This window comes from Gouania willdenowi, chromosome 20 (genome assembly GCF_900634775.1).
Source record: "Gouania willdenowi chromosome 20, fGouWil2.1, whole genome shotgun sequence".
NCBI classification, from domain to species: Eukaryota; Metazoa; Chordata; class Actinopteri; order Blenniiformes; family Gobiesocidae; genus Gouania; species Gouania willdenowi.
Genome location: NC_041063.1, coordinates 15,867,692 through 15,889,148, shown reverse-complemented (window position 1 = coordinate 15,889,148; position 21,457 = coordinate 15,867,692). Strand labels below are relative to the sequence as shown.

The 21,457-nt window shown below is 36.9% G+C and overlaps 1 protein-coding gene across 2 annotated transcripts in view; it reads left to right on the top strand.

Annotated features, from left to right (window-relative positions):
• The first annotated feature begins 405 nt into the window (after positions 1-405).
• The window catches only part of plod2 (procollagen-lysine, 2-oxoglutarate 5-dioxygenase 2), a 36,012-nt gene continuing 14,960 nt past the window's right edge, over positions 406-21,457 (top strand). For both annotated transcript variants that reach the window (XM_028434658.1, XM_028434657.1), the window contains exons 1-4: positions 406-829; positions 13,189-13,280; positions 14,092-14,228; positions 16,989-17,152. In XM_028434658.1, the coding sequence (XP_028290459.1) occupies positions 727-829; positions 13,189-13,280; positions 14,092-14,228; positions 16,989-17,152 (496 nt within the window). In that variant the 5' untranslated portion in view covers positions 406-726. The remainder of the gene's footprint in view (positions 830-13,188; positions 13,281-14,091; positions 14,229-16,988; positions 17,153-21,457) is intronic.

Below are 21,457 nucleotides of genomic sequence, written 5' to 3'. Positions count from 1 at the left end.
ACATTTTGGGGTATTTCCTGGGTTAGGTTTAGGGTCAGGGCTAAAATAAAGGGGTTAGCGGGGTAGCTAAACATAAATATGAGCTAAAATAAAAGTGACGGAACTTTAAGTCACGTGGTGCACCTATTACGTCACCTAAACTGGTCAATGAGGGGCGCTGCGTATGAATAGACTTAAAATATAAGTAGAAAACAAACAAAAAAAAAACTAATGTTCTGTATTTTGTTTTTGTAAAAAAAACCGTTATATATAAATATTCTTTATTTTTATTCCTGCTACAACGGAGCCGTTGTGTAGGTTCTGTCCAGCCTGGGAGGAGGGGACCAGTACTAGACCAGACTCTAGAGGAGGGGTATTTAATCCTAAAACCTGGGGGTGGAGGGGTCTAAATACAGCTGTGCTCACTCACTCACACTTTCACGGCGGACGTCCCTGAACGCCTCCATCTTCCTCTTTTCCTCAGAGGATTTAAAGGATAAACCTATGGTTTACTGATGCTGCTAGTGCAATTAGCAAGCCACGCCCACTGCTCTCTGATTTCATTAAATCACCGAGTTTACACAAGCCCTGTCTGTAGCTAACTGACGATATTTAAGGAGGCACCGACCGCTTATCTGACTTTTGTCACGTAATTGTTTGATTATCGCGAGAGCAGCACGAGGACCTCCGGTCTTCATCAGTACAGTATTTATTCAGCTTTATTCATTTACTGCTGCACCAGCAACAATGGACTACTGGACTTTTTGTTTAGTGTTTTCATTCTTTGTAAAGCTTGTAAACTCTGTCTACTCTGCTGAAGCCTCTCCAGCTCCTGCTCCCATTCCTAAAGGTAAGATGACGTTTTCTCCCTCATTGTCCACATTTCCTGCTAGAATTAAACTATTAAACAGTTCATCACTGGAGTCTGAGCTGTCATACCACGTGTTTAGGCAAGTAACTTAACCAAAGTTCACGTCATTCTAGTCTGTCACTGTCTGCGGTTTCTGACAATGTTGTTTTTTTTAAAAAAAAAAATCTTTATGCGTTCAACTTCCATATTTTATTCAATAGAAGTCATATGGGGCATCAATTGTAATGTTGCGCATTTAAGATTTTTTTTTCTTCTAAATTACGCTTTTCAGAAAGGCTTTTGGTTAAATTGCTTTTACCTCCTGTTGTTTTAAATGATCGTGTTTTATTATCCTTTTGGGATGTTGCTGTTGTGTATAGATTCAACTTTGTTAGTACAGTGATTTCATATGTGAAAAACGCTATATAAATACAATTTATTTACTTACTTACTTAAAATAAACAGCGACTTTTTGCAACATTTAGCAACAAACCACATTTAAGAAAAACGCATGTGGTTTTTTTCCCACATAAAAATATAATGTCAATGTTAAATCTAAATGTTACAATTAAACATAAATGTTAAATCTAAATCCAAATGTTAAATCTAAATCCAAATCTTAAATCTAAATCCAAATGTTAAATCTAAACCCAAATGCTAAATGTCAAATGTAAATCTTAAATGTTAAATATAAATGTGAATGTTAAACCTAAATGTTAAATGTAAATCTTAAATGTTAAATATAAATGTGAATGTTGAACCTAAATGTTAAATATAAATGTAACAGGTGATACCAATTTATTAGCTAACATGCAAATTCACTGTTTAGATTCAGCATTTAACATTTAGATTTGGATTTAACATTTAGATTTCAATTTAACATTTAGATTTCAATTTAGCAATTAGATTTAACATTTATATTAATATTTCATATCTGATAGCGATGTCCCGATACAACTTTTTCACTTCCGATACGATGCCGATATTGCCACCTTGAGTATTGGTTGATACTGATATCGATCCAAAGCGATATCAGCACGAATCATATGTTAGAAAAGGCTTGATCTCGTGATGTTCCTCAAACAGAGAACAATAGTCAACAATTTATGTTCACTTCAGTTATTTTTCACTGTCAGTATATGGTGGGAACAACGGAGGGCGCGGACAAAAACAACAAAAACTTATCGGAAAGCTTATATCAGAGATTTTAGATGCAGTCCGATAAAATACGATATTCGTTTTACTGTCTATATCCGATATCAATATCGGATTGGGACACCCCTAATATTTAACATTTAGATTTAACATTGACATTTTTACGAGAAAAAATATCACAACTTTCACAAATATTGCTGTAAATCTGGCCAAAAGTAACGTTAACAAAATTCACATAATTTTTAATTTTTTTTTTTTTAAACGTGGTTGTTGCTAAATGTTGCTGTTTATTTTAGCGTGCGCAACTTTACAATCGACGCCCCATACACATCAGGCTGTATAGTTTCAGTGCGAGAAATAAACCCACCAAGTGGATTCTTTAAAGCTCTTGTCTACTTTTTTCCTTTACCTTGCACTTTAATGCTGAACCACACAGTCGTTACTCGTGATAAGAAAGTATTTGATTTTTAAAGCAAACAATTATGTGAGTGAGAGACAGTGAAAGGCTTGTAAAGCTTCTATAATTGAGGGCTGGAGGGGATAAACCTACACACAACCTGCTCTTTGCAGCTTCTCACACCATAGGGACTCAATGGAACCACACAAACTATTCCTGTTAACGTGTTGCTGACGCTAAACAGCTCAGAAATATGCTTTCAAATCACCACACAACTCTTTTTCCAGTGTGGCACAGCATCTTGTAAAAACTGCAGAAAAATACACGTATTTTGTGCCACTGTTGTGATTTTTTTGTTGGAGATGATACTCACAAGTTCACTACATTGTCAGTGAGTGTCTTCTTTTACGGTAGCCACATTTAATCTTTACAAGGGTGATAACTCTGGCTTGTAAAATCCTTCAAACACTTTAGATTGAACCATATCACTGAGAAACTCTGATGCAACATTATTGCACAAGTGCGGTCTGTATTCATCCCCGAAATAAAGTTACCAACACTTGAAATAACTGACATATAAACATGCTAAAGCACACTAAAATGCCTTCTTCAAAGGTAATCAGATTGTGCTTAATTTGTCTCCGTTTAAAGACGTTTTCTTGTTGCAGCTTTAGTTGAGTTAACTGTGATTTTATCAGAAAAATATGAAAAGCATTTGGGTTGAATTGATCTGCTTTGTCGTAATAACAAGACATAAGGTAGCAATACTGCATAAATAAAGTTTATTTCAGATAAAACACACTGACATATTTAAAATATGCTGTTTAGTAAGTGTGGGATACAAACCAAAGAGGGAATGTAAAATGTTACCATAATGTTAGTAATGGTTCTGTTCATACTCCAGCAGGACAGAAACCAGTAGCATCATAAGAGTCCCATAAACTCAGGTCAACAGGTTCAATAATACAGACTCATACAAACATGCTATGCTAACAGAGGTGAATATAAACCATTTTGACATTTTTGTGTTTAACGGTGCTTTTGACGTTGCATTATGCCTGCAAGCAATGTAGGTTGACCCTGGATGCCTCAGTGGGAGGTCAGAACCAGGTCAAGTCTTCCCCTAAGGTCCTTCTCCTGGTGTTTAAAGGGATCCTCCACTGTTTTTACATATTGTGGCCTAAAACCTTTGAAATGTCCTCATTAGAAATATATGCCTATCAAAACGCATCATTTTGCACCATATTTGTTTCATTAACTTTTAAAAATGGGACTAGTTTACCATTTGAGAGTCTGTCCCCTGCCATGTTGAAATGACATCATTGATGACTCCAATCGCCCCCTTTAGTCCATTGAGTTCTACTGGAGGTGAAGCATTCAGGGTCATTTCGCAGCTTTCAACGTGTGCTGCTTTACATTGAAATCACGCGAGATTTTGCAAACAATAAGTTGCGTGTACTTCTTTTGTCATTTCTTCATTCATTTTTTTTGTTTTTTTACTTCTCCGAGAGCACAGTGGTCCCAGTTATATAACAGATGCAAACATGGACTCCAAATAGGAATGTATGGAGCACATTTCCCTCCAATGTGCACCTGGGCCGTCATTATGAACAGTGCGCTTGTTGGAAGGTCAATTTTGGAAAGTTACAAAAACTGGGCCGTGTGGACCCCCACCTTCATCTGACCCTATTAAAGCACGGCTCAGCCATCTGAAAGGAGCCTTTCACAAATTCTTATCCAACTGAGTGAGTTTCAGATATACCAGGCAGCTCATGGCATTTACCACCCTGTTTTAAATAAATCAATAGTTTGATTGTATTATTTTAGTCATTTTAAAGTATTTTAAATGTATTTTCATTGCAGAAAAGTACAGATATCTGATTGAAAAACCACTCTGACAGCAACAGTGTTTAGAAAGACAACCTTTCACCTTATCATTAGGGGTGGGAACCTCTGGGTACCTCACGATACGTGATACAAAGCTCACAATAACGATACTGCGATTATTGATATATTGGTGAGAAATCAATCTACGATAATCTATGATATAACAAGAAAAAAAAGATTAAGTGAAAAAATTAAATTTTTATTTCATATCTCTGAAAGACAATAAATTAAAAAAGTGTCCTATGAACAGTGACACTATTTTAGTGCAACATTTCTGTAAATAAGTGTCAACATACCAATGTAAATGAATAAGTATCTCCAATAGTGCTTTCTGTAAACAGAAAATAGGGTCTTTCTTACCAGTGACACCAGTATAGTGCAGTATTCCAGTAAACAATATATTGGTTCCTTCAACAAACAGTGACAACATTTCTGCGAAGACGTACCTGCACATTTTAGTGAAAAAGCAGAAAAGGTTTAAAAAAAAAAATGAAAATGAAAAAAAAAATTCAAAATTAAAAAAAAATGATACTTAGCACGAGCATATCAATAATTGATCGTGCGAAAAAATATCGTGATATATCGCCTTATCGAGATATTGTCACACTTCTACTTATCATCATCTAAATTTTACAGGAAAATTATGATTTATATGTATAAAATATTCACGACTACTAGAACATCAATTATAGTGAAGGAAGCTTGGGTAGAAGGAATGCCACTACCCATGATGCAGTGGTCTGATGCACTAAAGACCTCTGGTACAGACTTTTCCCAGACATCCTTGAAAAGGAAGAGAAAAGGAAACTCCACCTAACTTTGCCCATAACGTGAATATTACATTATACTGCCTGTAATTCCAGTCTAACAAACTAGCTAACCTCATTGGCACACAAAGGTAGTAATCATGCCATAGAACATTGTCAGGTTGGTTGGTTTTCTGCCTTCGTTTCTGCCAAATATGTGTCTTTGTTGTCTTTCATGTATCTTGTTTTTTTAGGTTTTGCCAACTGTAGAGCACAATGTCATCTTCCCATACTGCAAAGTCTTTCAGCGGCACAAGAAGCAGATGGCATTTGGCAAATGGACAAATATTCCAGTATTTCATTCTAAATGATGGCATTTACATGAGAATGGAACAGCTTTGCTCACGTTACAAGAACTGAAAATTGAGTTCAAAGTAGTTTTTGTTGGAACTTGTTTCCAAATACTCATGATGGTAAATGTAGAAAAGATGCCAAACCAGGTCACATACATCCACAACATGAAATACCTTATGAAAATGGTATATCACCCTGTCTTGGCAGGTGTTGCTAAAGTAGGGCTTTGGATTTTTTGTGATTGCAGAAAATGGATGGAAGAAACAGAAATCACATTCTGAAATGGAAAAAAGCAAACTGTCCCAGGCCCCACATTGACACAGAAATGACTGAATGTCTAGAAAGTGTTAAAATAAGATAAATGTCAATTTCCGCCTATAATCCCATTAAAAATCCTTCGCTAAATGTTACGATTCGACTAAGTGATCAAGTTATCCTGTGCCTGAAAATGCATGCAGAGCTTCATCTGAAGTGTGCTTATAATACTGTATGTGGTTCACATTATTATGACAGCATTGAAATCTGAAAAGGCACTGGTACAAAGAAAAGGGTTTAGCTGATGGTGTATTAGCTTAACTGGTAATGATTTTACCTGGTGACACAGCTTAAGCATTACAACTCCAATCACACAGCTAAGAGGGATTTTGTGCAAAACATGGGTGGAATTCACCTGTTGGCGGTTATTACCTTAAAAGTTTCACAAATAATATGTTTGGACAATATCGCATAGACTGAGGGTCTGACAGTATAGCTAATGGACATGTTTTAAGCACTCACAATGTAACTTAGGTTGATTTTAGGGGGAATTTTGAAATAGAAAATCGGAGCCCTACTAAAGTAGGTTATCGTCCATTATTTGGGTAATTATGAATTCAAATTCCTTGAGTCCAGAGCTGCATAAAGAGTAGATAGATGACTATAAGAAACTTGTAGTGAAAAAGAAAACTTCAAAATGCAGCTTCCAGGGTACCATTTGAAACTTATGTTTATATAATTGATACATGAGGAAAACAAAGAATGAAATAGAAAAATCCCAAAGTGTGATGTTATCTTTAATTAGTTTATATTTAGTAAGCATTGAAGCAAGTTAACTAAATCAGGTAGCTGAAAAGAACACTCAGTGCTAGACTTTAAAGAGCCTTTTCAGTTCACGTTCCAGGTAGGAAAACTAACATTGTTTGAAGATAACAGCAAGTGGCTGTGTTTTAAATTACCGTATTGGCTCATGTTCCATTTTCAGCTAAAAAACGAAATAAAATCGCTCATTTTGTAAAGAATCTTTCCACTCTTTAGTCATTCTGTAAAGATTGGATAATTATAGTTGTTAGAAAACTGTTCATTTTATGGGGTTAATCTCCTCTTGAATTAGATTTAATTAAACAAGTTGTGTGTTCTTCACACAAGTGGAAAGTTTAAAGCTTTAAATTAGAATCAGACGGTGGCAACAGACTGGCCACAATGGTAGAACTGGTTGAAAGTAACGACATGTGGAGGATAAACAAGGGTTAAAAAAGAGAGCAATATTCCTGATACACAAGGTTATGCAACTAATTCCAACATTATTCCCGAAACCGGTGACATCATTCTACATACAGAGCCTGCAATCCTTGTGGTTTGACATGTGCAATTGAAAACACAGCTGTTTTTGTGTAGATGCACTATATGGCTCTGCTGTAAAGGAAGGGGAATGTTTTATCAATTATAACGCCTTGGAAATGTCATGAGACCGCCTTAATTAGTTGAAAGTTCAACAAAAGAGTCATTGAGCCGATGAGTTGTCGCCCTTTTACACGCCCCTCAAATTTGGAGTGAAAGGCTAATTGCTAACACATGTAGCACTCACCTAGAGGGCACCAAGGGTGAAAATAAACATAACTGAGCCTTTGTTCATAGAGGTATCAAAAGTAGGCTAGTATCTCTGTGTAAAAACTAACACATTAAATAGTTTTTCTGGAAAACCCCAGTGGCTAAGTTGTTTCCATGTTGAGGGGAATGCTGAGAGATGAATGCATAGAATAATTCTCTATTCTCAAATAAATTAACCCAAAATCTAAAAATAGAGGAAATGAATGACTATGTGTGTCATGTATTTTATACTTTACTGATTCGACCAAACTAAGGGGGTGGGGGGGGGGGGGGGTGGCGGATGAATTCTCGGAGACCCAAAAATCCGCTTTTTCGAAATTGGATCTCGACAATAAGAAGTATTTCCCTAGTCACATAGTATGTACTACTGTCTGTGACCAACAGGAGCTCCGATTTTCCGTTTCAAAATTCCCCCCAATTCTTTTTCAGAATATACCATTTCCGCATCAGTTCACTTTTTTCCATTTTCTTTCTGTTTTACCGTCTTTCAGATGAATTTACTGGCTAATTTCCCAAAATTGTACTAATTGTTGTTAATAGAGTCAAGTACTGTTCTATAAGGGATCCCCCACTGTTTCTACAAATTTGGTCTAAAACCTTTGAAATGTACCTATGAGAAGATATATGCCTAACAAAATGAATTATTATCCTTTTGGGTGGGATGTGGGAGTCCTTCTATCCTCAGGGTTTGTGCGTCGACTGTTCATGATTTACTCTAACTTCAGCCACTTCAGTGTCAGCCAAGCACTGTATAAGGGGAAGTAAAAGTCCCTTAGGAGAGCTATTCTTCTCTGCTTCAATGTCCACTACGAATCTATGAGTTGGAACTTTTGCCCCTTGCAGTCACATATTTTTTTTGGGTCACAACTCTTTTTATCCTCTTTATCCCCCTATCTTCTAATGGTACATTTCAAAGATTTTAGGCCAGATTTGTAACTAAAAACTGTAAAGGATCCCTTGAATATAGATGTATGCTTCAGGTGACTTACAGAAGCCAGGAGAGTTATGCTAAACTATGCAAGATTACATCACAAGAATGTTTGCTAGCTACACCCCTGGACAATTAGTCACCATTTAATGGGAAAAACATGTAGATGGGGGTTTAGTCTGTGTCATGTAGATTTTTCCATTTCATTTTGCACAAAATACCAAGCAGAACAAGATTATGAGCAATATTTTACATATTGGTTCATTTAGTACACTTGCTAGACATTCAGTCACCTGTTTTCTGGGGAAATAAAGCGTGTAAATGTGTGATATTGTTCCATAAATTCTTGTGAGGCATTTCCATGTCATATTAAGGCAGAAAGCAAATTCCGCATTTTCAGTACATTTTCCGCAATCAAGGAAAAGTAGCTCATGAACTTCACAAGATTATCATTTTCAAGCAGTGCTTTTATATGCCTTTATTTTTTCCAGCTGCTTCCATTGTTACTACTTCCTTTGGTGGCAAAAGTGTGTCTCCAATTGTGGTTTTTGATTCTGTTAGTCAAACAAATTTTGTTTTCCGAAACATTTCTTGTTTAATCTTTCAAACTTTGGCAGACAACTGGCTTTTACCACCCATGAATGTAGATTAAATATTTAACAAGTATATGTGTAAAGGGAAGGTTGGAAGTTTTTTTTTTTTTAATACAACTTGATTTTGTAAATATCTAAAATAATGGATGCCAAATAAACTTAATCCCTGCTGTTTCCCAGTTAACACTGAAGTTGTTCCTTTTCATGACTTACAGTAAGTGGAAGTTGTTTAACACGATGCAGACAGGGCTTTTTCAGGAAGATGGAGCTTTTTAAAGAAACAGTAGGACACACTTTTGATTCAATGATTGGTTTCACTAGCTGATATATAAACGTTTCTCTCCCTAATAGTTACAGATCATTAATGTATTAACTCTTTGCTTATTGTTGTTTCAATGATACAATTCCGATTTTTTGTTTGCTCACAAGAGCTGTCAGAGAAAATCCTTTCACCCCACTGCTCAAGGCTGAGGTTGTGGCTGAGGTATTTTCCCATGATACCTCCTTCCTTTCTACAAGAAATGCTTACTTGAGCTCTATCCTGGCCAGGAGTCAAAGCTTCTGCTCACCGGGGTGTGAAAGTTTACCTAGACGGCTGGGCAGCATGGTACAAAGGAAAGTCCTCTTTGCTTCTCTATGTGGTGCTGTAGGTGGAGCATTCCTTTCCATCTGTAAACTGTTCATACTGTACTGACTAGAGAACATGCTGCATTCACTTTGACTACACACTCTTCCTTAGAACTTGCAGCAGTATTAAACCTTCACCTTTAAATCTGTTGCTAATTTTTGGGTTGGTACTCGTATCATACTTGGTTAGAATCTGAGGGTGATTTCTTAAACCGAGAAATAGTTCTTCTCACTTCGTGAACTGGAAAAAAGATGTGTTGCATAAAGTAATCTGTTGATTACAAGTGTAAAACCTAATCACGGGCTCTTGCTGTGAAAGGCTTAAAAAAGGAAGTTAGTGTATATCACTTGACAAAATGTGCCAAAGACAGATGTGTTCTGTTTAACAGTCCTACCTTCTAATTCAACATTTCACAGACTAGTAGAAGTGTGCCAATGCATCGATTATTAGATTCATCGCGATTGGATACGTGACGATTGGATTACCACGGTGGCCGTAAAAGAACACAAAACGAAGAACCTCACAACACAGCACGCCCTGAAAGCTCACAGCGAAACACAGAATGACGAACGTCAATCGCACACAAATACAAACCCCACAACACAACAGCAGTTCAGTAAAAATCTTTGAAGAGTGCTGATAACGGAGGTACATAAAGAAATCCATGAAGAAGAGTGATGTTTACATTGGTACATAAAAACAATCCACAAAGAAGAGTGACGTCAACATTGGTGTCAGTGCCCGATTCTTTCACGGGCCTGATCCTTTCCGTCACTCTTCTTCGTGGATTTTTACCTGACTGCTTTTGTGTTGTGGGGTTTGTATTTGTGTGCGCTTTCGTTTTGTATTGCGTTGTGGCGTTCATCATTCTGTGTTGTGTTGTGAGCTTTTATGGCCACCGTAGATTAATAATTGTTGAAAATCGATTTGATTTTCATAATAAGTAAACGACAGGAAGACGTCCGCTCCTCGCGGAACAAAAGTAAAAGTCACGCATGCTGCCCTGATAGGAACGGAGCAGGTGAAGGTGGTGATGGCGGCAGCTTATTCTCTGGATCCAGTTACTGAGCGTGAGATTCACTCATCCAGATTAAAAACTAGCATTTGAAAGAATCAAGTGATGTATCAGTATCCTATGATTTCAAAGATGGCCAAGAGGTATCTGAGTCAAGCTGTAAGCAGGTCTTTCATTTCACAGATTCATCCAAAGGAAAACAACACACATAATGTAGTGTATAGACAAAATAAATACATATTTAATAAAATAGCTTTGTATTTTTTTATTTCGAGAAGCTGAAGACTGATGTAACTACTCACACGGGGAGGAAAATATGTGTTGTGTTGGTGGCTCTATACATTTTTATAAGCCAATGCTAAAAGTTTTTCCATAAAGTGGGGATCCCCTCTTATTCTTTCGTGGTCCAACCTGACCTGAAAATCCAGTGCACTAACACTTAAAAATATAGATGAATCGCTTTGGCTGTTGCCTTAGCATTGAGTTCGAAGACAGTAAATTTCCCCTTTGGGTCGTATTGTTGTCTTTGGACACACCCCTACCCAAGTTTGTAATTGTAGTTCACAGAAAGAGACTGTAAATTGTGAAGATTTACTTTCCAGTACGGACTGCCTTTGGGAAAAGTCACAAAACATCTCATCCAATGAATATAATTAAACTTGTAATGCAGCAAGTGAAAGTGTAAATGTTCAACCAGCTTATTTACAGTAAATCGAAAATGGATTGTATCATGTGAGTCTGTAGCTTGTTGGCAAGCGTTCATTCATGTGGCCTGCCTACTGTTGTTTATGACAGGACTAAACTGTGTGGTTTCAGAAGGTCAAGGAGAGGTTCTCAAGGCAAAGTTGTTGAAAGCATGTTTCTTACCGACAGGCCTGGTCCCCTCAAGAACCTTAGTTTTTGTTGAAATTACTCTTGTTAAGGATCACAGGTAAATAGTCCCAGTTGGTCCTGTTAACAACCAGTAGAATGATAAACTGGTGAAAAGAAAGAGTAAACATGTCAACAGCAATCATGACACAATGCAAGTGGAACGTTTCTAAGGAAGGCCTTAAAATGTTAAGATACAAAACGTTTCCATCAGCTTTTTCAGAAAAACAAACTACATTTTTTTTTTATATGTGAACAACTTGTCTATCACTTAGAGCAGTGGGAGATGTTGTGTAAATGTGTGTACTATTATTATATTTAAGCCATAACTCTGCACTACAGTGAAAGACCATCTGTTTGATGGACCTGGACTGCAGACTTAAGTATAGAAACTTCTGTATTCTTTATAATCACATGTTTCATAAAAACAGAAGGTAAATCTATTTACGAGATGAGAGAAACATGATTTTTTGGCAGTAATATCTGCTTTCTTCAGGCCAAAAACAAGAGAGGGAGCACTTACAACTTTGAAGAGATGCCCTGCATGTCTCAATGGAAAGTCTTTACTTACAAACACATTTATCTCAATCTTTCAGAATTTTGTTTAACATATTGTATAAATGATTAATGTTCTGCAAAAATACAGGTTTATTTATTATTTTCAAACTGTTACAAAACATTTGAGAGCTGGAATGGCTATACAGCACTACAGACTAGAGTAACTGGGATGAGAAAATGACTAAGTCACACTGACACGATCGAATTAGGAGGAGAAAGTTGACAGGCTGCTGGTAGAAAAATCAACTTTAAAGTAAAGCTTAGGCTTTTTATCATCATCTGGACATAGTTTAGTTTACTTCATCAGAGTTGAAACAAAGTTCAAATACATCCCAAGCTGGTAAATTTGGAATTCTGTATGTCTATAGCAGTCAAACAGTAAATCTTCTGGTGTTTATGGTCTTTTGATATTTGCGGATTCTTTTTTTTATTGTTTGCAGCTGTTTTCCGCCCACAGCGGACTCATGCTTTGCATACGCAATGATGGAAAGCATTAGTAAAGTGCACGACAGTTGCCAATTGTCTCTGCTTTAAGTAAGAACCAGCACTATAAGATATGCTCTGATTCACAATCCTTAAGAATGTCCAATTAATTATTTCAAGGGTTATTTAATCTGAATGCTGGGCTTTATTCAATAGAAAAAGCTTATGAGAAACATAAAAAGTTAAATTAGTTTTAAATCCGACTTATAAGACATCAATTTTCAATATTTTTGTTCAGACATTTTACAAAGCTAGCAAATTATGAGCTCTTGTTTCTTAATGCGTTTGACAATACCAGACAACACCCTTGATGTTAAATGTCTTCATTCTTGCTATAAAGGAAAATATGGCGTACATTTGAATATTTCTACTTGGGGCATGCATATTTCCATGCATTTGCATTCCTACTGCATTACCTCCATATCTCTCAACTGGGCGTGGCGCCCCAGTTTGAAAACCACTTGGTTATCCCTTCATGAAACCTCAGTTTTTCAGCACTCAGGGTGACAGGATATGTCCTCGAGGCTTGTGGCAGTTTTTTGGTATACCCACAGAGGAAGTAGGCCTTTTGGAAATGTGCCTGTGTTTTTGAAAGCAATTAAATTTACAGTAGACATTTCTAATTTTGGACATAGGTTTAGAATCCTAAACCAAATAGTCCCCAGTGTGTGTGTTGACATAGGTTTGAGGTTGAAAAAAGAACATGGCTCATGAAGTGAGGAATCTTGATACTTATATTTAAGCTTAGAGCAACATCCTTTTGTGGAATGGCTTCAGCTGAAGAATGATAAAATGTCTCTGTTCTTGTCTGCAAGAAAAGATCCTACAATCCTATAATTTAACAACATTGTGATACATTTACCATTGATTTTTTTTCAGATAAGTTGCTCATCCTGACAGTCGCCACAGAAAAAACGGATGGCTTCAACAGATTCATGCAGTCTGCAGCGTATTTCAACTACACTGTGAAGGTAAGTGTAACCTATGTTACTTGAACTGCTTTTATTTTGAAAACCTTCCGGTCGCACAGCAGTTTTCCGCCTGCAAGATGAGGTCATCATGGTTGGGCCCACACACTTATTTATATCTGCCTTTACTAATGTGAACCATCTACTTTTGCAGTTTTCCTGTAAAATTGTGGGAATATGTAGATGTTTTCTTTCAGGAAAGAATCCCAATATCTCACAATAAGAGAAGCTGTGAAGGTCTGTCTAACACATGTTAGGCAGACCTAACAAGGCTCGGGGGCCAAATCTTGCCCCTTAGAGCATCCAATGTGGCCCGCAGGAGAATGTGAAGATATAACTCATTGTGTAAACGACCAACTAATTCAGTTGTAGATATTTCGGTCCCTCTAAATACACAAATTCAAAGGAACTTTACAATATTTGCATGGTTCAAAGTTTATCCATGTTTCTAACACATAATGGCAGACATTTTTAATCCCAAATTGTTGAAAGAACTCTACATTTTTCCAAAATCCTGCAATTTTACTTAAAGTATTCTGCAAAATGTACCCAAAATAAATAAGAAATTGTCACAAAATGAAGGAAATGTAAGTGATATCTGTCACTTATTGCTTGAGGATTGTTGGTCTTGTACATACTTTGTATATCATTTAAAAGCGGAAGTGCAAAATAATGCACATTAATGTTGAAAGTGCTTGGTTTCTCGCCTGAAATCCTTGGCACACTTGAGATCAAACTGCTCCGTATTTGGCTCCTGAACTCAAATGAGTTCAAGAACCCTTGTCTAACAGTTTCTCCAACTTGTTTCCCACAGGTGTTGGGAATGGGAGAAGCATGGAAAGGTGGCAATGTGGGGCATTCTATCGGTGGAGGACAAAAAGTGAGACTACTCAAGGATGCCGTGAAGGACCTGGCTGATCAAGAGGATCTCGTTATTTTGTCTGTAGATAGGTATGCTCAAACTTTTGATAAGAAAATAGCTTAAAAAGACTATTTATCGTGTAGTTTGAAATTGATTTCATTTGACAGTGAGCGCTGACAGCTTGAACATCTGAATATCTCCTCGACAATTCTGAGAGATGCTTTGCTTTAAGATAGAGAAAAGGAAATCAGTGAATTTCATTAAAAGATCAAACTGTTCCTTTTTTCCATGATGTGATTGAACTGCTGTATTTTTAAATACACCTGCATATGTTTGCGTCTATTCTTCAAAAATGTTCAGCTCCCATTTGAATAGCGGCCTGATTATCTTTGATCTGATTTAGCTTTCATTTCAACGTGAAGACATCGAAGCAAAAAACATATTTAATTGCTGTGCATAAGCTATGAATTGGAAATACTAATCCTCACAATCACTGACTGTAATAATTGCTTTGAAAGCAATAGCTATGAAGTGAAAGTTTTTTTTGCATATTTATGTCGAACTAAATCACCTTGCACCCATTCATACAAAGGCATGATAGCAGAGCATCGACAAATATGTGAGAAAGTAGTGCTCACGTGCACGTTGCGGGATTATGAGTTTTTGAGCACAGTGGAAAGTTTCAACGAGATAATGTGAGGGTTTAGAATAATAAGGACTGTGCAAGAATCTCCACAAATAGAACAGAGGATGATGATACGTAGCACGCTGTGTAGGATGAATAAGGATGGTCATAATTACTGTGCAAAGTAAGCACACCCCTGAACCTGGTACGGTAATTGGAATGTATTATATTTCTCTTTTAGAGGAAATGATCATAGTTTATTATATATAATGGACCGTTTCTGCACTTCTGAGGATTCACAACCACTTAAATGCATTTTGTGTTCAACCATCCTGCAGGGGCCACCTCAGGTGTTTCTCACCGTGTTTGCTTGTGATACTTTCACAGTCCTACATATAATAGTGTATTAGTTTTTTGTCTCTTGAGACCATTAAAATGTATTTTTCGGTGTTGCTGCTAAAATACTAACAAGATAATTTCATGTAATTAAGAAAACCTAATTTCTGCAATTTAGCAAGAATTTGGTAAGATGCATTATTTCAGCTCAAAGTTTACAATTACAAATATAAGCTTTACGTGTTTTGATCCTAGTTTTCAGGTTATAGATCACAGAGTGTGAGATAAATCTTTTCAGGTTCTTGTTTTGGTGGTAAGTTATGCTCTAGATTCTTTACAACATTGTGTTTCCAAGACATAAACTTTACCACTGTCTCTAATGGCACCTTTACAATGGTGTAAAACACACTGATAATGTGTCGACTTTCTACAATCACACACATCATCACATTCATCAGAAACTCGACCGTCCATGTATGTTCTTCATCAAAATTTTTATGTGTATTTTGATAAATTATTTCAATACTGCTCCAGTATATAAATGGGGTTGAGTTTTGTTTTTGAGTGCATGGTTACAGGCTACGTGCATATTTCAAACTATAATGCTGCATTCACACCGAATGCGTCTTCTGTCGCACCGGATGCATCTGCCGCAAAAAACATACAGCAGGGTCCGCAGGATCAAAAAATGTCCCCATTTGCTTCATACGCACATTTAAAGCGAAGCCCCGCCCACCAGCATCACGTCCAACTCGGTGAGTTTCACTGCCTGCTGAAGCGAGGAGCTGCGCTCCTTTTTCTCCTCTCATAAACATAAACCACCAGTGAAAAAAGCTGGTATGATTAGCGGCTAATGCTATCCTAGCTCAGTGCCGACTTTCAGAGATAAAAACTACAGAGAGAACTTTTACCTGCTACTACCACCTTCTCGCTGATTCTCCTCCACGCCAAATCCTTCCTAGTCCGGTCCCGGTTATAAAGACATGTCATACAGCTCCAGGTGATCACACACATCTTCTACTCCATGGTTGAATGGGCGAACAGACCGATGTCCATGTTGACGGCCTGACATCATCGTCAACAAAGACTCTGATTGGCTTTCGTCATGCGAAACAGTCGCAGGACTTCAATATTTTCAGCTCTTGTGAATGTGCGGATAGTTGGGAGCGCACTTGCACGACCAACGCACTTGATGTGCGGATCGGACTGGAAAGATTTCTCATGTGCTAAAAGAACAACAAAATTGTGTGCATTTACAGAAAGAGTCAAATGTTAATAATAGGCAATATGGCAATATAGATTAAGGGAATAAACATTTGTAAATGCCTTCACAAGGCCTTATTGCTCTGGAGTATTGACCAGGATTGATGAGTTAACAAAGGATACTTGTATGAACAAGTGTGTGCCAGATGTGGACAGAACATAGAGGCTACCTCACCAGTGTTTGACCTTCCTTCCTTTTATAGCACTTTTTGTAAATTTTTTACAACCGATTATAAACTGCTGTGTAAAACATAAACAGTGTGGACTTCTGTTTTTGGCTCTGTTTGTTTTAGACTGGAGTCTACAGTACCCAGACTCACAAACAGAATGAAAACCACATCCAGGACAGAGGATGTCACTGTCTATGACTCCATGGAAATGAAGTTACCAAAATTAATAACCTCTTTTCCAGTGTCACATTTAGAGTGATGACAAATTTCCTTCATTACAATAAGTTACCACTTTGCTTATGTTAAAAAGTTGGCAATTTTGGTCGTCTTTCACTTCTTTCATAAACGTTTACTGTTAGATTTCTATCTCAGTGGGCGAGTCTAGGCCTAGTATGTGTATCCAGTGGGATGGCATGCTCAAAAATAATGACCGTTGTCTTTGTCTTCCCTTTTAGCTATGACCTTATCTTTGCCGGGGGCCCCGAGGAGATTCTCAAGAAGTTTCAGCAAGCGAACCACAAAGTACTATTTGCTGCAGAGGGACTCATCTGGCCAGATAAACGACTAGCTGACAAATATCCCTCAGTCCGGAGCGGCAAGAGGTTCCTCAACTCTGGAGGTGAACAACAAAGACTTTTTCATTAAGAAGTTTCACAATAGTTTTGATGACGTAGCAAGGAAACAATTTGAATCTCACAATAAGTCTAACAAGTTTAAAGGTCCAGTATTATGCTAGTTTTGACCCATCCTGTTCTAAGAACCCCAACAACATAGCATTTGAGGTTTATTTTATTTTCTGGAGTTTTAGCCCACTGAAAAGTTCCTTTCAGAGCGCTCCTAAAAACAGGTAGTTTTTGGGCGTTCATGCATATGTATAGGGATAATTTGAGTAGGCAGCAGCAAATCATTAATAGCCTTTCTTCTCCTCCTCAGCTCAAAGAAACAGTCAATTTAGGACTATAATCCAATGGTTTGTGCAACCTCTACATTGCATTGGGTCACAAACACGACAGATAATCCCACAAAAGTGATACGAGGCAATATAACAGCTACTAAAAATGGAACTGATTGTGACCACTCACATGAGCTGCTACGCTGCGTTCTTGTCCTTCTCAGAAGTTTCCCCTTATGACGTAATATTGGGGCAAAAATCCAATTTGCCCGATTAAAGCTGACTTTTTTTTTTACAAAATGTGGAATAACAAGGGAGGGAGGAAACAGAACTTTTTCAACTTTGGCCCTCTGAATGAGGCTAAAGGAATGTATATCACTGTAGCAAAAGCATTATAAAGTGATTTTTTCATAATACTGCTCCCTTAAAGTCTTAACCATTTGGATTATGTGCAAGACTACAATATATACATAAATAATTGTGCACAAATAGAGAAGCACAAACACATACCTCATGTCTCGAATACAGCTTCGATCTAACAAACTTTCGAAGTAGTCTCATATGGCTTGATGCTCATATGGTATTTTGAAACAAGCTTTGCTTCAAAGGTATCAACGCAGAATGTCAGGAATGTAGGGATGTAACAATTAATCGTAAGGCAGTTAAAAATCGATTCATAGGTATCACGGTTGATATCGATTTTCTGAAAATTGAATCGAAGTACTTTTTTTAACCAGCAGAGGGCGCTATCCACAAGTGTAGGCGGCGGGCGGAGTTTGCTAATATTTTCTTTCTGGCCACCTTCTACTCTTAAATATGTTAATAAATGATTCATTACCCCTTAAGCACCGAAAGAATATCTGTAATATTACTTGAATATCTGTAAAAGTCACGTTTTTCTATTAGCTCTGTCTGCTAGCATAGCTTCTCTTCTTCACTGCAAGATTTCTGCATGCCAACCGACCACTGGGTTACCAGCGCCTTCTGCTGGTCCAAACAAATATGACGTAAATCAGTGTAATCTCATTTTTTTTTTGTATTTAAAGTCTAATTGGTAAGGCACAAAATACATTTTCAGTTGCACTTTTAAAAGAAAAAGAACTATTATGCAGTTTTGCATTGTTTATTATAGAACCAGAATTTAAATTAATAGGCTTCATTTTCATTTGTATTATTCCTTTATTTATTTCATTCAAGATTTATTTTTAGTTAAATTGCGTTGTTTTGAATTGCTAATCAAGGAATTCTTTTGACAATGAAAAATAAAAGGAAAATAGTACAGTATTTTCTAGTTTTTTTTCCCAAAAAAAAATTTGTCTACAGTCCCATTTTGTAAAATAAATCGTGAGAAAATCGTATCGTGAACCCAGTATCGTGAATCGAATCGTATCGGGAGTTGAGTGAATCGTTACATCCCTACAGGAATGCAGTCTTTCTTTGCTCTCTGACCAGCAAACACTACATTTTCCAGATCTCTGTTAATCAAATACCTGCAGTCATTGTTTGTCGAGTTCCAAGCATGTCTCCTACCTAAATAACTGCTTAGATACCCTATGTTTTTGTACTAAAGGCAGATTACAGTCGTTTTCATCTCAAACTAACATTAGATTCAAATCAAGACTTAAGTGGGGTGTATTTGTACATCAGAGGTCAACATTAAGAGCAGTGAGGTAATGCTAAACACTAAGGTTTGCTTATGTTAAACTCAAAAGGACCAACCCACTTGACGCCTGCTCGGTGCTTAGTAGTTTATACATTCCACCTTGGGCTGCTGAAGGCTGACAGCTTGCAGGCTATGTCAGAATTCAATGAGGTAAGCGACGAAGGTTTTGAGCGTTAACAGTAGTAGGAAGTGAAGCAGCAGTAGTCCGGAGGGCAAGCAGACTTGTGTTAGTTTAAGAACTAAAATCACTGGACTATTATGCTGTACTGTATAATGGAAGTATATTTTCCCTGTCAACTTTCCCTGTGTGGTGTTTCCTGTCCTCATTGGAGGAATGTTGTCTATGTCAACATGAAGTTCATACTTGGTTATCTTTTTAAAGAGGTTGACCTCCTCATGGATATCTGAGAGATATGTACAATTAATGATAATACAGCATCCTTCACAAGGCTGGACATTGGTGGAAATACAGACATTTTAACATGGAAAGAAGAAGGAAAACAAAGAACATTTCCTATGACGTTCTCATGCTTATCTAAATGCCACAGACGGATGTGTCCTGCCAGTTCATCAGGACTCTGAATTACAGCTTCTCTTGTGGTCATCAGACTGGTGTGACCTCCCATTCGGTGCCGAGCTGTCTCAGACTGATCAGAGCCTGTTTTTAGCATTCATTGTCATTGACACGACTTGAGGATTTTGTCCCAGGCCAATGAATGTGCCACAGCCTGTATAAAATTGAAGGTTTTGTTTGTTTAGTTTTGGATACCGCCCAAGTGACCAGGGGAAGTGTTTCCCAGCATCTGGACACACACACAGCTGGAGCACAGAGTGCACAGTGTGCTGGGGAAGGAGTCAGGGTAGGAGTGTTGGATAAGATTTGTGTCTGGGCATGAATTTTCATTTGGGCAAAGGAAGAGGAAGGTCACATTTAAAATCACAGGTTATAGTGCTAAATGTTTAGATTAATGAATAAGAGCAGAAAAAAACCCAAGTTGCTTGCCAATTAAATTCTATCTGAAAACTGTTCAGTTGGTGTTTACCACCAAACTTTTTAGGCTTAAGTATAATATTTCTGAATCCTACTACCACATTTTGCTCAGAAGTCTGTGAGAAAACAAAATGTAGGACATAATGATGGAATGAATGAGTGATAAAACACATTCTAAAGAATCTCATTTTGTAAATAAGAAGAATGATACAGTATTTAGTGCCTCCTGAAGAGATTTATTTCTATAGTTTTATAATTTAACGGTCATCTCCCTCCTGATGTGGGACCAAGACTGACCCATGTGTTTTCAGTTCATGTTTGTAATCAAGTTAATTTCTATTATCATTTTGTGAGCTTTTTTAGTGTCATTTTGTGTATTTTTGTTGTTGTTTTTCTGTTCTTTTTATTATTCAGTATTTGTTTTTCTTATTTTTGTGCGTTTTTGTTGTCGTTTTGTGTGTTGTTGGTATTATTTCAATTATTCTATCTCAGTGTGTGTGTTTTTGGTGTCGTTTTGAATGTTTCTCTGTTCATTTTGTGTATTTTTTTTTATCATTTAGTGCGTCTTTGTTGTCATATTTGTGTTGCCCATAATGGTATTTTTCTCTCTTAGTGTGCGGGTTTTGGTGTCATTTTGCTGTTCTTTTCATTATTGAGTATATTTTTTTTTCTCGTTTCCTGTGTTTTTATTGTAGTTTTGTGAGTTGCTGGTAATATTTAGTACGATTATAATTTTTAACTAAAAATAAACCATGTAAATAACCCCATATTTTTTATGCTTTCATTTGTTATTTTTCTTCTCTCTCTTTCAAGTACCCCCCTGTAGTGCCCCTAGGGCAGGGGTCTGCAACCTTTACTCTCAAAGGAGCCATTTTGCCTAATCTCGCCAGGATTGAAGTCCTTCCGGAGCCGTAAAAAATACCTTCTCAAGGAAAACAATACAGTGTATAAAATGCTATGCAGTTAAAATAATATCGAATAATTTTTAGAGTTAATGGATTTGAAGAGCTACAAAAAATAACTTGATCATGTCAGTCAACACATGCTAATTGCTAATTTCTTGCAGCATATCAAGCATACATAATAAGCTGGCATGTTGGCAATGAAATAAATCTTTCCCCACACAAATACAATCTCTATTTTCTTTCAGAATAGTTTTTTTGTTAGTTTAGTTATCTTAAAAGGAATTTAAAACCTAGGTTAGCCACAGGGGCAATGAAAGTTGATGGTCTGTAGTGGATGTGATTTATTTTGAGGTTAAACAACTGTTTTATCAGATTTTTATTTTAAGTTAATGGCATTAATCATCAATACCCTCTGTAAGAAATACCAATTCATTGTTTAATTTTTTTTTTTTTTTTTTTTTTTTTTTAAAGCT